Genomic DNA, 20,700 nt, shown 5'->3' with positions numbered 1-20,700 from the left:
GTCTCTAGAAAGTGCCCTTTGAAAACATTCACCTCACCTGGCACAGAAAACTGCTCACTGCAGCATCAGCCCTGAGTAGGGTTAGCAGGGGGGGGGGGGGGCCTAGCCGGATGGGACACGAGGCAGGTCTATTTTGATCAGATGCGAGGACAGGACGAGTGGGAAGAGCTAGGGAAAATTTATAAAATGTGGGGCGTAGGAATGGGATGTGGGGGCCTATGAAAGACATCTGCCTGGCCAGGTTTCAGGCCCCCTTTTTGGGGATGGAAGCACCCAGATTTTTCTGAGATTTCCCTCTTCCCATCCATGCAGTTTGGGAAGAACTGACTCCATCCCTAACCCCAGAGCCAGGCCACTCAGCGTTGCTTCCCTCGGCAGTATTGGTGGGTTCAGGGATGGGCACATGACCCCAAACAGGCAGAGACACTGAGGCCCAATTCCTAGAAATCTGCTCGCACCACTGGGGTTCTGTTCTCTTTCTGCTGAGGCTGCTGAGAGGGCAGGATGTGGGCTGGGCTACTGGCCGCCATCATGCCTCCCCCAGGGAGCAAAGCCCACAGATGAAGACAGAGCAGAGGGGTGGAGAAAGTGAGAGCAATTTCTAAAGACATCACTTCAACCTGGGATTCAGGTGTTCCTTAAGCCAGTCAACCCTGGACTTCTTAGTAATGTGAACCAACAAATCCCTTTTTTGGTATAAGCCAGTTTGAGTTGACTTGTCACTGAAAATCTTATAAATTAAGACAATCAGAGCCCTGAACCCTCACGGAAGCGCTTCTGAAGGAGGGCAATTTTACCTACTTTAACATTTTGCCTCTGTTTGGTTAATTAGTCAAACAGTTCTGCTTATCATGGGAAGAAATCGATCTCTCTGTGACATAAACGTACACTTGGGTTGTCGTATTAGGTTGGTGCAAAAGTAATTGCAGTTTGAAAGGTTAAAAATAATTGCAAAACTGCAATTACTTTTGCACTAAACTAATATATGTTAATACAAGACCCCCGTGTCTATCTACCCTTTATCAATCCTTTCCCCTGCTGCCAACATATTGGGGGAAGGAAAGTTGTGTTCCTTATCCTTCTCACTACAGCAATAGCTGTCGTAGCTGTGCAAGCGCCTGGGCAAGTATCTACACCTCTGGGTCTCAGGGTCCCCATCTATACCAAAAGGGAGCTGGACTCAAGACTGCCAAGGCGCTGAGTGGCTCCAACATTCTCTCAGTGTCTGCATTAAAGAGAACCCATGACATCCACTTGCCACAGACACATTTCAGAGCTCACTTTTTTAGCAACAATACAGAGTTGTTCAGCTGGGAGGTAGTCAAATGGGAAAACAAATCTCCAGTTAAAATTCCCTTCGCCATCCAAGGACCTGTAATGGACATCTGTTTTCTGTTTGTTTTCTTCATTGCCAGGAATCCAGCTGAAAAGCAGAGGCAAACAGACTTAGCTTCATGTGATTGACAGGTAATCTAGCCACAAAATTGTGCAGTGATTAGGGGAGTGAAGGGCAGGAGAATTAATGCACTTTTCTTGGGCAGCTTCCAGTTATCTACGGAGCTAGGGGCTGATTTATGAAGAGGAGGTGCTCTGCTGCATTCAACACAGGTTGTAGCCAAACAAAATATAATTCCTCTAAAACCAAAGCAGGAAACCCTTTAGACTTCAGTTAACAGGGATAAGGTGAAATTTTCTGGAAAATATCAACAACTTAGCTTCTATTTTGGGAATGTTGGAGCTTGCTGGCTATGATTTTAGTGTTCATAACTATAACTCATCCGTGTCTGTCATCACTGCTGATAGGCTCAAGGAATATGAGTTAGTTCTAAATTTTAGCATTTCCTTTTCCATATTTTATTTAAGTAAACAAAACAGGCACGACTCAAGTAACCTTACTGCTTCCTTTTTTTTTTTTAATTACTCTTAGAGTCACTCTGATCAGATTAATGAGACTAGCCAGGGAGATGGGAGCTGTTATTTCCATATGCATATCTATGAAAATTCATTTCTATAAACAATTAAGCATCTTAACTTTTGACACTTGAAAAGTTTCCTTTGACTTATGCCTGGCACGTAGCAGACATTAATTGAATATCTGTTGAAGGAATGAATGAATGAACTGCTTGGGAAGAAGTTGTCACAACTGCCTGCTGCTGGGAAGACTCCTGGTTTGGAAGCAGGAGGAACACTGGGTTTTAGGCTGGTAAAGGGGTTGAGTGCATGGTTCTCAACACGGACTGCACATTAGAATCACATTGGAATCAACTGGGAGCTTTAAAAAATATTGATGCCTGGACCTCACAGACAGAGGTTCTTGGTTGGAGGCAGGCCTCTCTGTGAACTTGCTCTGCCACTGACTCTCTGAGCTTCATCTCCCATCTATCAAATGAGGTTAATGATAGGTGCTCCCTTCACATGGTCCACATGAGGACATAATGCAAGATTGTGGCTTAGAAGGGCCAGAGGGGGAAAAGGGAAATTCTTAACTCGTGGTTAGGACCATCTGCCATGAATCAGGTACTTAATATGCCTTATTTTATTCTTTGCAACTTGTATCACTATCTCCATTTCACAGATGAGGAAACTGAGGTTCAGAGAGGCATCTAATTTAAAGCTTACATAGCCAGTAACAGACAGAAGTGAGGATAACTCCCAATCTGTCTGAATACAAAGTTCAAGCTTGTTCCTCTGCCTCAAAAACTATGGAAACTAGAAAATCACATGCTAATTAGTAGTGGTATTAATATGAATCAACTACAATAGTTTCACTTCTTACTGGTCAATTAACTGACTAGATAACTTAGTTGAAAGATTTCTTTTGACAATTAACTTTTAAGCTTTTAAACTAACTCACCAAAGAGAGTCCACACTCTCTGGCTAGGACCTCAGTGACTTCACGGCCTGACCCATCCCTAAATGTCACTATCATCTTCCCCCAGACTGCTCACTCCCTGCAGCTCTTCTCTCCTTTTTTGTGAATCTTTTCACATTCTAATTTTAATCAAGGTAACTACTCTAAGTGTATGTATTTGTGTACACATGTGTATAACTTTGTATGTAATACCCACATATGTACATAGTGCTAGGTATGTTATTTATGCATTATTCATTTTTCACATGTAATACTTAGATTTTAATTCCAAACATGACATGGTACTTTAGGTTGTACTTTATTCTTTGATTAGAGGAGTTTTCTCTCAGTCCGGTATTACTTGAGTTTGTTTCCCTAACTTGAAAAAAAATTGCTTATGATAGTCAAATAAATTTGCATATATATAATTAGCTGGGATTAGTTTTCCCTGGGGAATGGTAGTAAGATTCTGAAATGAGAAAGAATGATGAAGAACTTGATGAAACATTCCCTGTTTACAGTGAACCTAAATGACAGTAATTATGTCTTTAACAGTTTTGATTGAAGGCCAATTTCAGATCATAAGTGAAATTTTGTTCTAACTTTATGAATATATTAAATTTCATTAAGTTTTATCTTTTTACGTATTACGGAACCTAGTCTATGTGGAGTAGTAATATACTAGTTGACACTCACATAGTGTGATGGTTAATTTTATGTGTCAATCTGATTAGCCGTGGGGTACCCAGAATAAACGTTACTTTGGGATGTTTCTGGATAAAATTAGAATTTGAGTCGGTAGACTCAGTGAAGTAGATTGTCTTTCACAATGTGAGTGTGCATCTTACAATCTGTTGAGCGCCTGAATAGAACAAAAGGTAGAGGAAGGAGGAATTCACCCCCTTTTCTGCCTCATTGATTGTTCTGGGCCGTCTCCTCTCATCTTCTCCTGACCTCAGACTGGGATTTACACCATGGACTCCCCTGGTTCTCAGGCCTTTGAATTCAGACTGAATTACACCATTGGCTTTCCTGGGGTCTCTAGCTTTGCAGATGGCAGATCGCGGGGCTTCTCAGCCTCCAGATTATAGTGAGCCAATTCCTCCTGATAAATCTCTCTTTCTTCTCTCTCTCTCTCTCTTCACACTACTACTACTACTGCTACTACTGCTACTTGTTCTGTTTCTCTGGAGAACCCTGACTATACACATAGTGTTTACTATCTGCCAGGTACTATCCTAAATGCTTTGAGTAACTCAATCTTCTGAACACCCCCAAGCAGTGGGTATTCTCATTGCCTCCATGTTACATATGAGGAAGAGTGAGCTGACTAACTCGTCCAGCTGGTAGGGAAAGCACCAGGGTTCTGACCCAGTTAGTGTGACTTCACAGTCTGGCTTCTTAATCATTATGCTGTTGTACACTCAACATCTATGATCATGGCAGAACACGAAAATCACATCAACATGAACTATTTGGAATTGAATTATGCAAGTAACAGAATAATAAAAAACTATGCCATTTTACAGGTTTGACATAGGTATCCAGTAAAGGTTGGTGGAACAAATGATTTAAAAAAAAATTTCTTCTAATGCTTCCTCTTTTCCATGGACATTAACTGCTGTAATAAAATATATAGAAAATGAAATTTTGGAAGCTTTCCTTGTGTTTCTAAAGCTAGTTATTCAAGGTATCCAAAAGTAGTATAAACGAACTGTATGACTAAAAAGTCTCAGAAGTAACAAATCAGCTCAATACACTCAACAAAACCTACTTTCTTAAAAGAGAAATGAAGAAATAGTCATCATTTCTTATAGTCATTAGATGCCTCTGCTCATAAATAAGACTCATACAGGTTTCTCTTTTCTTTCTGCTCTCTGCCTGTCTCCCTGGAGCTTCCTAAGCAGATTGCATTAATGAGATAAAATAACTTCTAATAACCAAGGATCCTAGAGTGAACACCTTTAATATTGAAAACTGATGAGAGTGAAAGTCTGTTCCATTCCCTGAGTTTGTCAAAGGCGCTCGCATGCTAACCTTACCCTTTGACATAGATGTCGCTCATTTCCTCTCCTGTGATGCTTTTCTCATCCAAGATAACGTCCTTGGTATTCCAGATGATCACACGCAGGTAGAATCTGAAAAGAGCACATTATGCAGGTGCTTATTTCCCTGGTCCTTCAGCAAGACTCCAGTCCCATATAACAGGGTCTCAAGATTACTTACTTCTTGGCTTTCCGGGGTGTGATGTTGAAAGGAGGACCTGGTGGCCCCAAAGTCTTCGGGAAAACATCGACCCACATCTGAAGTTTTCCCTAAGCCATTTGAAATTGAAGAGAAGTGAAGTTATATTATAGGTGGTAGAGACTACAATTTTCGTTCTTATTTCCTAGGTGAAACTATTTCTTTGGGCCTGCTAATTTATTAGTCCATACAGAAGGAAAAAAAAAAAAAAAGAAAAGAAAAGAAAAAGTAGAAGAGCAAACCAGGACAAATCTTGTATCTTCAATGTCATTTAGGCCAAACACTCTCCACTCACCCGGGAGTCTCTGCTGACTGCATGTGCCCACCTGTATTATAGTCTCAGTCTTCCTTGGTTAATAAAACGAGGGGCTTCCCATCACTAGCACAGTCCCCAACATACACCTACGACTTAGAGTTGGGCCCTTCACGCTCAGAACAGTTCTCAAGCTGTCACTCTCGTCATCATCATATTGTGTACTTGATATCAGTCCCAGTTTTGTGACACCCAAAACTTTCTCTACTTACCTCAAGAAAGAAAATAAAAATAATGTAAAATGGTATTTAATTTTGTAAAAAAAAAAAAAAAGACTTACAACATAGCACTTTCAAAGGAGAGATTCACATAATGGCAAGAACATTACTGGTCCCCAAAGTTGAGGCCTCCCTGACATTGGCCCACTAGTGCCCCCCACCTAGTAGGAGGTGTTCAGGAAGGGGGAGGGTGACAGCCTGACTGGCACTGTGCCGCCATCTTGGTGAGGCCCCACTTAGCTCTTTGCTGCAGACCAGGCCCATCTATCTGACTGGAATGTTCTTCCAGACAGACGAGGAATGCCATTAACAAGCTATATCAACCATATGAACTAATTTAAATTCCCCAAACTGTTTCTGAATGTTCTGTAGACTCTGCCTTCATGACAAAAACAGACTGGTTTTTAAGAAGGTTGCCAAGGAGACCACTAGACTGGCTTCTTAATGCATTGTGAGCAAAATGAATTAACTGGAGCTCTTGAAAAGAGATATATTTTACTGTGATCCTGACTGTCTTCCAACTAATCTCTAGGGCTCAAAGTTCTATAATACATCAAGCACGCTGCAGAACATTAGGCATCCAGGTGTCTCCTAAGAGCCAGTCACCGTCTGTCTAACGCGGTAGGTAGAGGTGACAGGGGGCCAGGTGGCGGTGGTGGTGTGTGTTGGTGGATTCCCAGGGAGAAATCTCCCTTGCTTTGTAATTTCTTGAGACTTTATTCAATTGAGTGGTGGGAGGGAAGAGAGGAGGAGGAATAGGCTCTTTAGGGGAAGGAAGAATAATAAGAGAAGGAAGAAATGAAAATGTGGAACAGGATAAAAGCAAGACGTGCATGACAAAATCATCTAGTAAGCCCAGGCCACTTGTGGTCACTTTTTAGAGAAAAGCGTGTGCACGTTTCTGCTGTCCGTGTCAACAATATTTGTGTTCATTAGATGAATTTCTTAAAGTGGAATTCCCTAGCCAGCTGCATCAGAACCCTTCCAGGTACTTGTTAAAATTCAGATTCCCGGCCCCACCCCAAACCTACTGAATCTGAATCTCGGCAATCATAGCCTGGCAGTCTTCATTATAACAAGCTGCCGTGTGGATAATTTTGTCATATGCCATGTCCCTCCTTGCTTCTCTGGAAACTGCTCCCTAGCTTCTGGAAACTAACCATCCCCATCACACTCCATATAGTCTCTGTGATGGGCCGTCATGTGCACTGCGGCACTGCTTTTTTCCTGGCTTTTTGGTCAGACGGCACCACCGCACCCAAGCTGGGCCAAACGCAGTTGCTTTTCCAGGCCCTGCCCTCTGGGCTCTAGCCAAGTGGTCCAGTGATGGGGGCAGTTGGGCACAAGTTGGGGAAACCCATCCTTTCCACATTTGGAAGTAGATGGGACTACATTACAACCCAAAAAACCTCAGTGACTGTCCACAATATTCTAATGCATGGGAAAGTACCACAGGACGAGTACAGACTAAAGTAGACTCAGTGAGAGAAATAGATAGGAGAGGGAGAGGTCCAACTTTGTTCTCAGTCATTCTCCTGTCTGGATTTAGTGAGTTACCTGAAAATTCTTAAAATAAATTTCCCTTTGGGGTGAAGCTCATCTGAGTTTCATTTCTATTTCTTTTGTATTTAAAAGTATCCAAAAGGAATAAAAGAGGCAAGTCCATGTCAGTTATTGCCATTGCATTTGGAGTGTGGATGACGGGTTTTCAAAGGTAGGGAGACCTTTTACCTGGGAGATGTTGGGCTGGAAGGTGCTGTGCAAAGTCCTTGTTTCCACATGTTCAGGGACCAGCCCCTGAGTCCTGAGGATGTGAAGGGCAAGACGCTCGTCAGGGGCCCCGAGGTGCTGGTGCAGGATTTTGTTGGCTTCTGGAATGGAAAGTGGCATTAAAACTGGGATGGGCATCGGAAACAATTCAGCCAGATGACCTGAGGGGCTTTCAGCACTGCCTTCCAAACTTTGCAAAATGGCCAGGCAGTGTCAGTGTGCAAACTTCAATTTGTGAAGGAGTCATTGATAGAAGTAGCTCCTGACCGGGGTCCTGCCTCAACCAGTTTCACACCTGACTTGTGGGCAGCCAATAGCAATAGGACCAGAACACACCAGAATGTGTGAGAACAACCCCTGTTTACTTTGTGGCAGAGGCTCACAGCCAGACTTTCTTTCCTAGACTCCCTTGCAGTTTGTTGTGGCTAGATGACCAGGCTAGGCTACAATGTTGGGAGTTGTAGAGTGACATGTGTGTAACTTCTAGACCTGGCACATAAAATCCTCTCCTGTAGGATCCTATATGTGCCTTTCTCTTTAGGATACAGAAGGAACTAGCAACCTTGATGCCTGAGCTCAAGAATGGCTAGGCTGTAAGATGGAAAGGTCTGAATCCACTTATTGGAAGAGGTCCACCAACCTGTAGGAACACCTGTTTTGAATTTATGAGAAATACACTTCTATTGTGTTAAGCCACTGAAATTTGTAAGTTCAATTGTTACAGCAGCTAGCATCCCTGTGGCATTTAAAAAACATAGCTCTCACATTTTCTTTGACACTCCTCCCATGGAGAGGTGGGGTCTACGTCCTCTCTGAGTCTGGAGACATATTCAACCACTAAAGAAAGAATGTTGTATGACTTCTGAGGCTAAGCATAAAGAGCCACGTGACTTCTGCCTGGTCCTGTTGGGGTGCTCGCTCTGGGGGAGGCCATCTGCCGTGTAAGGAGCCTGGGTACCCAGAGATTGCCCTATTGAATAAGCCTGAGTAGGTGCTCTGATTGCCAGCCCCAGGTGAGCTCCCAGCCAAGAGTCAGCGTCAACTGCTAGCCCTGGGTCGTGAGCCACGCTGGACATCCAGCTCAGTTGAGCCTTTGGATGACATCTGAGAGCAGCCAACTGCAGGAGTCACTCCAGTGAGAAGTGCCCGGTTGAGTCCTTCTTGAATTTCTAACCTACAAAACTGTGAGCAAAACAAAATAGTTGTTTTCATAACAAATTTTGGAGTGATTTGTTACATAACAATAGTAACTGGAACAATCCTCACGACTGATACACCTTTTTGGGGTATCGTTTGATCGTTTGGAGGTACTCTTATCTATGAGTACTGGCCAGTTTATTCCCCATCCCTCTGACAAGTTCTCATGTTAACAGCAGCATCAACATTTCTTGAACATCTCATCATCCCTGATATTGACTAAGTCTTCTTCAAATGGAAAAACAAAGTATAGTTTCTTACAATGTCAAGAATCGACCGTTGAGGGTCAGAAAGCACTTGTACTGCTTTGTGTCCGCTCAGCTTTCTCTGGATATCCCATGACCGACCCCTCAAGGCCAGTCCCCCTGACATCCTTCTGGCAAGCGCTCCCTCCTTACAAAACACTAAATTATCCCGGAGATCTTATGCTCTGTTAAGCTTGTTTCAGTCTTTGTCATAGTGCAGCTAGCTGTTGATGTGTCAGGACAGATTGTATTCTAAATTACTGCTTGGGAAAAAGCAAGACCTCAAGGTTGTGAGCCAGATGTGAACTTAGTGGATTCTTTAAACCAACCCCAAGCATCCCTGAGTCTTCTCAGAGAAGGGCCAGAAGAATGATGACACGAACTTGGAAGAGAAATGCTTGCATTATCGTCTGAGCACTTTTGCATTACATGGAAATTAATTACTAGAACTTTGTGTTCAAAGCTTGAATGACTATGACCTAAAAAGGTCAAGTGAAACTTAAGACAGACAAGAAAATGTGTGCACTTTGACCCTTGACATGACAGTAAAACTCTATTATAGTGGGGCTTTTGTTCGATTGTCACGTGTGTGGAGTGCCCTGTGGTATAATCCGGGTACTGCTCTGCACATCCTGTCCCCAAAGCAAACCCAGTAATAGAAATGGGTTTGTAACTGATTTATGTACTTGTATGGACCCCCAAAGTTATACTTTGTAACTGGCTTGCAATCCATGGCATCATGCTTACCAAATTCATCCAAACTGTAGTCTCGTCCTCCATATCTGATTCCACCTCCATCTTCGGAAAGGATGGGTGGTGGGAAGCCTTTGAATCTGGCTACATTTTGAAGCAATTGTGTTGGTCTCAACTGATCTCGCCAGGTATTTACTCCAGAACTGTGAATAACATCCCACATCTGGAGTTATTGCCGGGCACACACAGGTTGTTCTTGGATTCACACACACAGATTCACATACTTATAGGTACCCCCATACAGCACAGGAGCCAGGAATGTGCTCTACACGTTGGCTTTTGTCTAGAAATCCACTTCAGAGACCTAAAAGGCACAATTATTTTGGCCTCAGCCAATTGATCCTTTCCACCCCCCTCAATTTCCTCCTCTAAAAAGGAGGAGTTTGACTGAGATTGCCCTAATCATAAAAGGCAAACTCATCAATTAGAAACCGCAGCTTTATATCATTAGGTACTAGAAAAGCACTCAGGTAAAGAGGGACATCACAAAATTGATCAGTTGGCAGAGCGGGAGAGGGAATTCCTGCCATCAAACATTGCCAGCCCTCAGTCCCTGGCAAGGGGGCGCTCAAAAAACCGGGCAGAGAACAGTGGGGTTCTCTGAGCACTGCTCCCTGTGCTATCCCGGCAGAGCACTGCACTACTCCAGGGGCCAGTGTTTTACACAGACTCAGTGTGAATGTCGCCCCTTGGAGTTGGGCAATGCCCTAAGTTGGCCTTATTCTCCCTAAGATAATCTTATTATGAAAACCAGTATATACCTGACTCAAAGGAGCAGTGGCTCCATGAAGACAGGCATCGAGGAGAGAGAGCCAAAGCTCCCCCAGGTAATTAATGTTAGATGGAGCAAAATGTCTACATTTACGGCCAAAGCAACTTACACACAGTACTGCTCAGGTATGCCACAGTGGGACCCGAACCGGGAAAGGAATCGGTTTTCCAGATCAATAATCGTTTCTCCCACTTTTTCATCACGGGTAAAGGTGTCGTAATCATAGACAGAAATTTTCAGATCTTTTTCTTGAGGTAAGTAGCAGGTCAGTTCATACATTCTAAATTAACAAATGCAAGGTTAGAGTTTCCACGATCCCATCCAGGCTTCTCACAAACACCAAGATTCTGCACCAAGAATCCCGAGGCAGCGGCTGTGGCTGCTGGAGGAGAACATCATGACCGGATAACCAGGTGGGTGGGGGTACTTGACAACTAGTACATATTAGTAGTAAGAACAATAAGAGATTATTCACTTGCTCAGGAGAAGATCATGGGCCTTAAATACCTAAGTTCAAATCCCAACTCTGCTGCTTACTACCGTGTTTCCCCGAAAATAAGACCTAGCCGGACCATCAGCTCTAATGCGTCTTTTGGAGCAAAAATTAATATAAGACCCAGTCTTATATCACATTAAAATAAAACCGGGTCTTATATTAACTTTTGCTCCAAAAGACGCATTAGAACTGATGGTCCGGCTAGATCTTAATTTCGGCGAAACACGGTAGCCGTGGGACCCTAAGCCAGTTAACCTCTCTGTGCTCAGTTTTCTCATCTGTAAAATGGTGATAATAATACCTACCATAAGGGTCAGGTGAAGAAATGTTTAGAAAGCCTCTGGCATGAGTGAATCGCTCCAAACCCAAAAGCCATAATAATTATTATTAATTGTCATATTATTAACGTTATTATCACATGCCTATTAACTGGGGCTCCCAGGCATCCTACCCAGCTGGATGATTAGTAAGGCACAAGCGCCCCAACTCACAGCCCCTATCTGTGCCCCTGCTCTGTTCCCTCTTCTGCCTCAACAGAGACCACCCCATGGAACATCCTGACTCACCCCACAAGAGCATGGAGGTGGGGACAGTGTGAGTGGGACGAACCAACATGGCGTGACATGCAGCGTGCCAAGAAGGTGCCCACTCTCCTCCCCGGCACCGGATCTGCCACTGGGTCTTAAAGGCTTTTCTATAGCATCCAAATTAAAATGCAAACACGTCTGAGTGAAATAATCAAGTCGTACTTTCTGGGGTAGCTGAGCAAGGTGGTGCCAGTTCTGAGAGGGAGATAAACTGAACAGCATGAGCTCCAGAAGCGGGGAGCTTGGTGCTGTATTTGCACTTTCCACAGAGGTAGGGGTCCCATAGGAGGTGCTCAATAAATTTCATGAGCAGGAAATGGTGAGAGGCCCCTCCCATCCCTCCTCTCTCTCTGTGCCACCTCCCCTTCGCCTTCTCTTTTGGGGGTGTGGACTGGTTCCTGCCCAAGGAGCCAGGAATGTGAGCAACAGGGTGTGTGTCAGTGGGGCTCTGGAGAAAAGCTTCCAGGATGTCTCCTAGATAAATCTCAGCGACTTCTCTAGACTGCTCTGCAGCCAGGCAGGGGCCTATAGGAGGCAGGTAGCCACATGAGAAAAGGTGCTTGAATCATGACCACACATGAAGCAGTGTATCCACACGTGCCCCATAGCACCACAATTCCAATATTGGATTCCACACAACACAGGTAATATGTGTCCCTTGAGAAAAAGAATTCTTTGCTCAAATAGGACTGAAAAACCACTTCTTTTGGCATTCTCTGGGCAAAGTAAAGGCTCTGAAAAGTCCTGCAGTTATTTTTTTTAACCCAGGTGTCTTGGTTTGATGAAGAAATAGCTTTTTGTCTTAGACCCCCAATGAACATCTTTTGGAAGACACTCACATTCTATTGAATGTGAGCTGGAGGAGGCCACAATGTGGTAGCCGTGTGCTGAATGATGGCTGAGGACATAGGAATTTTGCCCCTTCCTGAATTCCTGTCCCAGAGTCCCTGAGAGTCTCGTTGAGAAGAAAGACACCCGCTAAGACTGAGGCCAGGGACCAGAGCTGGGTAAGGGGTCGCAGAGCCGGCATCTCCTTGGCCCCGCTGGCTGGATGGGGGGAGGTCTGCACGCACGCCAGACAAGGATTGGCTAAGCAGACCCTGACAGCCTCACTTCCTCCCCGGGTGGCTCTGAGCAAGACTTTTCCTGCCACTTAATTAAGCTTGTGCTTGGCTCCCCTGATACAAACAATTCAGACAGGGCCGCCTTTCTCCCTTAAAAGCTGGCTTTCCCTGCTTCCCTGTCTCCCTCACACGGAGCCCTCCTTCCTGCCCTGCGTGCCTTTTCCTGTCTAGACCTCAGGGCTGGATCAGCGGGAGAAAAGGAAAACGATCATACTGCTGTGCCAGAGGATTACTTCCACTCCCTGGCCCCGGCACGTGGCCTCAGGGTGTGCAGTACAGAGGGTGTGCGTGTGTGCACGCGTGCGCGCCCGGGAGCTGAGTGAGCGTGGGTCCCCTGTGGGAGAGTATTACGGGAGGTGAGCCAGGGGAGAATAGTGTGTGTGAACCTGAGAGACTTTGATTGAGTTACAAAGACTTTCTTGTGTGTGTGTGTGTGTGTGTGTGTGTGTGTGTGTGTGTGTGTCCACATGAGAGGAAGAATGCAAAAGGGCACAAGCCAACAAACATGAGTAGAAAAGAAGAGGATGGGCAAAGTCAGAAATTAACAGATAGGCCACACGTCAAATAAGAACAAAGTATTCTCCCGCTTGGCAAGGTTTGGGGAAAATAACACTGTTTCACAAATGTTTTGTACAAAGAACATTTTTCTAAGGTGGTGGCTTTGCCACGAATGTGAAGCCTTACCAAGGGTGTTGGAAAACCCTGCGGCTTGGGAGTCAGGCGTTTCTACCTAAGTCTTGGCTTTATCATGTACCAACACTGATAACAAAGATCTGGGGGCCTGTTTCCCTTACCTGTAAAGTGGGATGCTCATCCCTACCCTGCCCACCTACTAGGTTTGACACGGAGATGAAGATCAGATGATGGCAGCCACAAAGAGTGCAATGTGGAAACCATGCAGGCTCTGGAGTCAGATGGCCTAGGTTTGAATCCTGACTCTGCCTCTTACCAGCTGGGCACATTAGGCCCTGATTCTCTCTGTGTCTGTTTTCTCTGTTGTAAATGGGGTAACTAACACCTCAGAATTGTGAGATCTTTAAGAGGTTTTATATAAACAGCTCAGCGTGGTGTTTGCACACAGGAAGAGCTCAGCTAATAATAGCTCTTGTTAAATGTGGATGTAGCTTATAGCTGAAAAACAGCAGTCCTATTTAGAGGTCACTCTTACCCTTGAGAAAGTACTGACGAGGTCAATGGAGCAGCCCAGAGACAAGTCAAAAGAGGCAACGATAAAGAACATCATGCTATTTCAAGAATCCTGGGGAGCAGGTGACAGAGAGAGAGCAGGACATTTTGACTCCATCACTTTCTGTTCCCTCCGTACCCTTGATAATAGGGTCAATAATACAATCACTGGATCAAAAGGGTAGAATTGGAACATCGCAGAAAACAGAGCCCAAGCTGAATTCAGAGAGTAAGAACTACACTGTCGCTACAGGGAAGTCACCCTGCCTACCTTTTTTGTCTAGAACCTACAAACATATCAGAATCCTGGGTCTCGTACCACCCCACTCCTGCCACCCCTGCCCCCTGGTCTCAAGGCACATCTCTCTCCGAGGAGCCCACCTCATGACTTGGTTTTATTTTCTTCACGGCACTTTTCACTTCCATGAAATTATTTGTGCATGGTCATATTTATCACCTGCCCCGCTGACTAGAATATTTGTCGAGTTCAAAGTCACAGTTGCAGGGCCTAGAATGGAGCTCGACATGTACCACATTCTTAATACATATGTCGTAAAAAAAACGAATGACAGGAAAACATTTAGAAGTGTACTTTACCTTCCGAAAATCGGGTTGAGAGTGTTGGGAACGTAGTGGTCTCGATCTTCAATTACTTTTCTGCCCAGTGTTATTTTTATATAAGGGTCACACTGTGAGGACAAAACAGATGGCATGTTTTGTCACTGTGGGGTGCAAGTTTAAGTCAGTTTCTGGGACAGACACAGGTGTGCCTCCACCCCGACTCCCAAACTGGTGAAAAGGTGGTGACCGTGGCCCCCGCATGCCGCAGACGAGGTCTAAGCAATGCGTCTTCCCTTCTGGCAGCCCACAGCCAGCACACGCCCTTAGAGAAGCAGTGTGGGGTGAAGCGGCCGAGGCAGGGAGGAGTGACAGAGCAAGTCTCCTCCGAGGTCACATCTGTAAATGAGAAGGATGAACCCGAGGATCCTAATGCCTTCAAGCTCTTAGAGAGATGCCTGTTGGGACAATTCGCTCCTGAATACATTGTTTGGATAGAGTATCTTTCCTCTAGTGAGATAACAGAAGCCCCCAAAGAAAGAACATGACAATTATTGTGGTTGATGACTGTAATTATCCTGCTACCAGAGAAAGCCCCACACCCAAACTCTTACCAAGCCATTGTTGTCCTGGGGCTGGAGCTCTAAGCCTCGAACAATGTAAATCCTAACCGTGCATTCCTGTGGGACGCTGTCAGGTAATTCCCGAAACTGCCTGGGAGGGGCCGGCACGCTGGGGTCATCCGACAGGGGGTAGATTCTAAAGGAACCCTAAGAGAGAGAGACACACAGATGTACCGACAGGGCCCTGAGGGACCTGGGCAGAGGGCTTCTGGGCAGTGCCCTCCTTCCCCAGGGCACTCCTGGGATAGCCACCAGAGTTGTGCGATTGGTGAAGAACGGCTGCCTTTTGTGAAAGAAACAATACGCATTGCACTGTGCATATTTCCCGTAGGAAAAGTGAAACGATGATAAAGTATTTACTAGCTTACAGGGGTGAAGAAAGGGCAAGGCAGAAGCAGGGAGACCAGGCAAAGATCTAGGCAAGAGATGGAGGTGGCGCGGACCATTATGAAAATAAAGGAGGTGGTGAGGAGTGAAATCCTGTACATATTCGGATGATAGGAATAAAACGATTATTTTTTAAACCCAAACTACTAAGATGATTTCCCTTTGTGTGTATCACTCTCATAAACTACCTCCCACTGCCAGGCAAACTCTTGTTCATCCCTCAGGTCTCAGCTGAAAGGTGTCACCTCTTCCAGGAAACCTCCCTGACTGCCCCTGGGTTGGGTATGTCCCCTGCAGGCTCACATCTAACCCTGCACTCACCCCTGTCACAGCACTGACCGCTGTGTTGTAATTGTCTATGGTCTACATTCTTCACTAGTCTGTGAGCTTCCTGAGGGCGGGAATTATGACTTGTTCATACTCGATCTCCAGGACCTAACACAGGGCTGGGTGTGTAGCAGGGGCACAATTCATATGTATTTTGAATGAATAAGCCATCAGGCCAGCTTGAGAGGCCATATATTTAATCCTGAAACCAGCTTAAGAGACAACACTTAAGCTGGATTCAGAACATGTGGGTCTTAGTTCCAGCTACATTCATTCAGTAAAGCAGCATGAAATGAGCACCTACCATATGCCAGGTATTGGGGACACAAAAATGAGCTCAAGGAACCCACTGTGCACAGGGAGGTTGAATAGGTTCGACTCTCATGCCATCTTTGGTTGCTTGGTGGCAAGCTGTCATGGGAAGGATTTTGAGACCAAGTGTAGGGTATGATGCTCTGATTGATTAGCTATTGGAAAGGATTAGGAAGTAGGTAGCATCACATCAGCAACGGATTTGCCAACTGTACTTGGAGGGAGGGGCAGTCATGACAGCAGACACTTACAATGTGAAAGGTGCTTTAACAGGGGCAGGAACCCAGACCTGTGGGAGCCTGGAGTAGGAGTGAGTCACTCTGGCATAAACAATCAGTGAACACTTCACAGAGAAGGTGACACTGGAGCTGGCTTAAAAGAATGAGGAGGAGTTTGTCCGACCACAAAGCGGGGAAGGAAAGGCATCCAGGGAAGGAAGAAGAGCTCCAGTTGTGAGAGGACAAGGTGTGTCTGAGGCTTGGAAGAGGGCCTCCCGGTGGCGGCAGGGAAGACAAGTAGCTAAGCAGCTCGTGAAACACTGGCTCCACCTTGGGAAAGAGTTGAGACTTGATCTGGTGGAAACCCAAATGATATCGTTAAGCAGTCAAGAAACGTGACCAGATCTGGATGCATGGAGAATGGGACTGGAATGGGATGAGAAAGGTGGCAAGGAGAGTCAGCTGGGAAGTTGCTACAACGGTCCTGCGGAAAGCCTGGGAAGGGGCAGTGGGCATGGGGAGGGAGAACTAGAACTTGGAGAGGGTGAATGTACAGGATTCAGGACTCGTTGGCATGAGCAGGGAGAAAGATACTGAGACTGGCTTTGAGTGTCCTGCCTCTGACCACTGCCATTACCCGTTTCCTTGTTAGCACCTTCTAGCATCTTTCAGATGTCAGGGGACGTGACCCTGCCCTACAAGTTGGTTGTCCTTTATCCCAGGTCCATAAAGAAAATAAAGGTGGATTTTAAACAGGACAAACACATATTTTACTCACCTTAAACTCTCCTACCACAGAAGGGTCTTCATTCTCATCTGATTTGCCTCGGTACAGCTTGAAAGTATCGGAGAAGTCTGTCAGGCCCTCAAATTCTGTTACAGCCTCTAGTTCACAATTATATATCTGAAAACCATCAACAGATTCTTAATTTCTCATTAAAATACAGGGGGAGTCTCAAAATCAAAAAGACTGACGATACTAAACAGGCATGACGATGTGGGTGGAACAACTGGAACTCTTTCTTTGCTGGTGGGAATGTAGGAAGACACAGCCACTTGGGAAAAAGGTCTGGCAGTGTCTTACGGAGTTAAATATCCGTCTACTCTATGATGCAGGAATTGCATTCCTAGGTAATTATCCAAGAGAAATGAAAATGTGTCCATAGGTGCTACAAGACTATCCATAGCAGCTTCGTTACCAGGAAAATGGATGAACAAATTGTGGCATATCTATACAATGGCTAAAAAGGGACAGATTACTGTACACGTGACAACATGATAGATCTTAAAACTACTGTGTTGGGCTAAAGAAGCCAGACATACACAAAATGCACGCTGTGTGAGTCCATTTATATGAAGTGTAAAAACAGGCAAAAACCTGTTTATGGTGATAAAATCAGATCAGTTGTCTTGGGGAAGGATGGAAGACTGTGGGGAACTGACTAGAAAGGGATACAAAGGAGTTTTCCGTCCTGATAGAAATGTTCTCTGCCTTGGCTCGGTGGTAGTTTACATAGGTGTGTACACTGATTAAAACTCACTGAATGGATGACGTTATGTATGTAAATTATACTTTGATAAAAAACTAGAAGAGGAGGAGGACGAGAAGAAAGGATGAAAAGAAGGGAAGAAAGAGGGGAAGGAGGGAAGGAAAGAAGGAAAGAGGGAAAGAGGGAGGATGGGCCATCAGATCAGTTTGATGCTGGTGTTTCTTAAGCTGCACTGAGATGTCACGACCATAACATGAAAGGATGTGGGTTTTTCCACTTTGATGGGGAAAATCATTTTTATGGCTAGATACTTCTCATTTTAAAGTTTTTCTTTTCCTATGCATTGTTCTGAAAAGTTTAGCATTTGCTTCTCCCTGAGTGCGTGACAGTCTGAAAAACGGAATGAAGAATTGGAAAACCCAAATCATGAACAGAAAGATCACAGATAGTCAGACCTGCCTAGCTCAATAGTGTGTTTTCCTCCTAGACACACGTGCCCATGGTTGTGATCGTATGCTACATACATGTAACAGAATCAACTTTTTAGCTAGTAAAACCGATGCCCATTTGGAGGACAGAATGAGGCATGTGACATTTCATGCTTTTCTGCAAGAGCACCATGACTTGTAGGTCTCCCTAGGTCAAAATGGACAATGGTTGGTCTAATTAGTGTGGTGCCAACCCATTCCCAGCCCTCTGCCAGATGCCCCTAAGCTCCCAAGTGGCAGTCACGTAACCATAAATCAAAAGCTGTCGTCAAGTCCCTGGAAAAGCCAAAACCTATTGCAAGAGCGCTCAACAGGAGGCCAGAGGTGCTCCTGGCCCCTCCCCGTCAGCACCCACCATGGGGCCTTTTGGTCTTCTACTTAGCATTGCCCGTGGCCAGGTTCAGTGAATGTTGATCCCCCACCCACAGCACCAGAGGCCCAGGTACCTTGAGTTTGGAATAGCCTTTCTGAATATATGGTCCACATTTTTCATGTTCCCCTGTGGAAGCATAAAATTTACTCCACCAGTCAACAATTTCTTCCTCCTAAAGAAAGACACATCAAGATGCAAAAATCTTTAGTGATGACCTAGATTTCCAATCAATGCAAGAAAACCCATATGTAATAGGAAGAGAAGTAGGTATTTCTGAACCTGAAACAGGCAAGATTATTTGACTTTTGTTTGTATGCACTGTGGATAAAGCATTCACGATTCTTCAGCCCTGAAGCTGGAGGTGAAATAAATGATCCTTGGCCAATGATATGTGGCTTTAATGCCCACAGCTATACTGGATGATTTTCTTACATCCTATAGACACAATCAATTAATTTGTCTGTTTTTACTTTTTTTATCCTCTCAACTTCATAGTTACATATACAGACAATAGATTAAAATAAAACCTCCAATATATGTTTCTTACTATTTCATTTCTGTCCTTTCAGCCCTTTAGTCAGCAATGCCTTATAAAACAAAGCTCATGAAGCTAAGAGTTGGGAAAACTCGTTCTAATTCAAGTTTCATCCCTTACGTTATAAGTCATACCCTCATGTTATAAGCCGTACCAGCTTGAGCAAGTTGTTTAACATCTCTGAGCATCAATTTCTTCATTCACTGAATGGGATGATAACACTACCTGTCTCCATCTACCTCAGAGGCTTGTTTTGGAAATCAAATATCAACGAGAAGAAAGAGCTTCGTAAATGATAAAATGTGAAACAAAAGTCAGGAGGCATTATGGTTCATTCAGACCAGTGGCTCCCAGCCTATCCTTGGAGATTCTGATTGAATCAGCCTGGGGCTGGACTTGGGTACCCAGTATGCTTTCCTAAGTCCCCAGGCAATTCCAATGCGCAGACAGTATGGAAAAATCTCTGGTTTAGCTGGGTGGTTCTTGGTTGGGCAGAAGGGATAGCACATCAAAGTCACTTGAGGAATATTTTTCAAACTGCCAAAGGCTGTAGTTTATAGAAGGCTGCTCTAAATCCCACTCAGATTTATAACAAGAATAGATCCTCATTAGGCCCACCCATTGCTTATTTTAATCATCCTGGCAAAGAGTGATAATGCCAAAAATACAGTGTCACCTGCAACATAGCTTCCTATTCAGTCTGGGGAGAAGGAAGAAGGAACACTCAAGAAAACCTATGTCTTATCTCTGTACAGTAATATGTATATGCGTGTGTACACACACACACACACACACACACACGCACACTTATTTCCCCTTTATGGGTCACTAACCAACCCTGGATTTTAAAAAGTTTTCTTTATATGTCAGCTATAGGAAGAAAATATATGAATCTTAAATCTAGCAAAATATATACAACAGTTACCTTTTCTGTCAGCTGCTCATCACATGTACGGGCAGGAAGAGGGCAAAACCATGTAACAGGTCACACAGATACGGAGACCCCATGAGAATTAGGTTTAAAGAGAAACAGAGAAGGAGAAATTATTTCTCATGCATGCTTTATATTATCAACATTTTGATGGATTATTTAAATTATTCAAGATGATCTCATAATTAAACAGACCTGACTAGTTTCTTTTCTGAAAATGTGCAAAAGGGTTACAAACAGTGTTAAAATGAAAGTCTCAAAGGGAGTCGCCCACGTCCCATGTTTCCAATGGAGTTAGAGGGTCTCATTGTCCCCAGCACAGTGGTCACACAGGAGGGGCGGTGCAGCTGCTCATCTCCTTGTCCCAAACCTTTCATTCCATTTAGCCCCTAAAGTATATCCCCAACTTGGCCTAATTCTTATCCCTTCAAAAACTCCTGTCACAAGGTGTTCGTGTCTAGCATGATGCACTATCATCCTGTTTATCCCCATGCCTACGTTATAGCACCAAATACGTATCCATCCATCAAAATTGCTCTAAGATGTCAAGCTTCTCATTGGCCAAATGCTTCCATTTGAGTTTCTGCATGGAGAATACACCCTTGATGTCAGGAGATAAGAGAACGGGGAGCTAGGATGTTGGGCTTGAGTTTTCTCTTGGTATCTGTTGGAAAATTAGCCAAGCTCACCCTTGGGGGAAGTT

At 44.5% G+C, this 20,700-nt stretch overlaps 1 protein-coding gene across 3 annotated transcripts in view; it reads right to left on the bottom strand.

The window, feature by feature from the left end:
• The window catches only part of MYOF (myoferlin), a 128,828-nt gene that overhangs the window by 8,158 nt on the left and 99,970 nt on the right, over nt 1-20,700 (bottom strand). For all 3 annotated transcript variants that reach the window (XM_033130762.1, XM_033130763.1, XM_033130764.1), the window contains 11 exons: nt 19,992-20,003; nt 18,605-18,703; nt 16,959-17,084; nt 14,928-15,083; nt 14,353-14,444; nt 10,473-10,643; nt 9,586-9,734; nt 7,358-7,497; nt 5,078-5,166; nt 4,894-4,989; nt 1,282-1,423 (listed from right to left, as the gene is read on the bottom strand). In XM_033130762.1, the coding sequence (XP_032986653.1) occupies nt 1,282-1,423; nt 4,894-4,989; nt 5,078-5,166; nt 7,358-7,497; nt 9,586-9,734; nt 10,473-10,643; nt 14,353-14,444; nt 14,928-15,083; nt 16,959-17,084; nt 18,605-18,703; nt 19,992-20,003 (1,272 nt within the window). The remainder of the gene's footprint in view (nt 1-1,281; nt 1,424-4,893; nt 4,990-5,077; nt 5,167-7,357; nt 7,498-9,585; nt 9,735-10,472; nt 10,644-14,352; nt 14,445-14,927; nt 15,084-16,958; nt 17,085-18,604; nt 18,704-19,991; nt 20,004-20,700) is intronic.

Source organism: Rhinolophus ferrumequinum, chromosome 16, assembly GCF_004115265.2.
Source record: "Rhinolophus ferrumequinum isolate MPI-CBG mRhiFer1 chromosome 16, mRhiFer1_v1.p, whole genome shotgun sequence".
Classification (NCBI taxonomy): domain Eukaryota; kingdom Metazoa; phylum Chordata; class Mammalia; order Chiroptera; family Rhinolophidae; genus Rhinolophus; species Rhinolophus ferrumequinum.
Note: the sequence above shows the minus strand (reverse complement) of the source record. Positions and strands in the feature narration are given on the sequence as shown.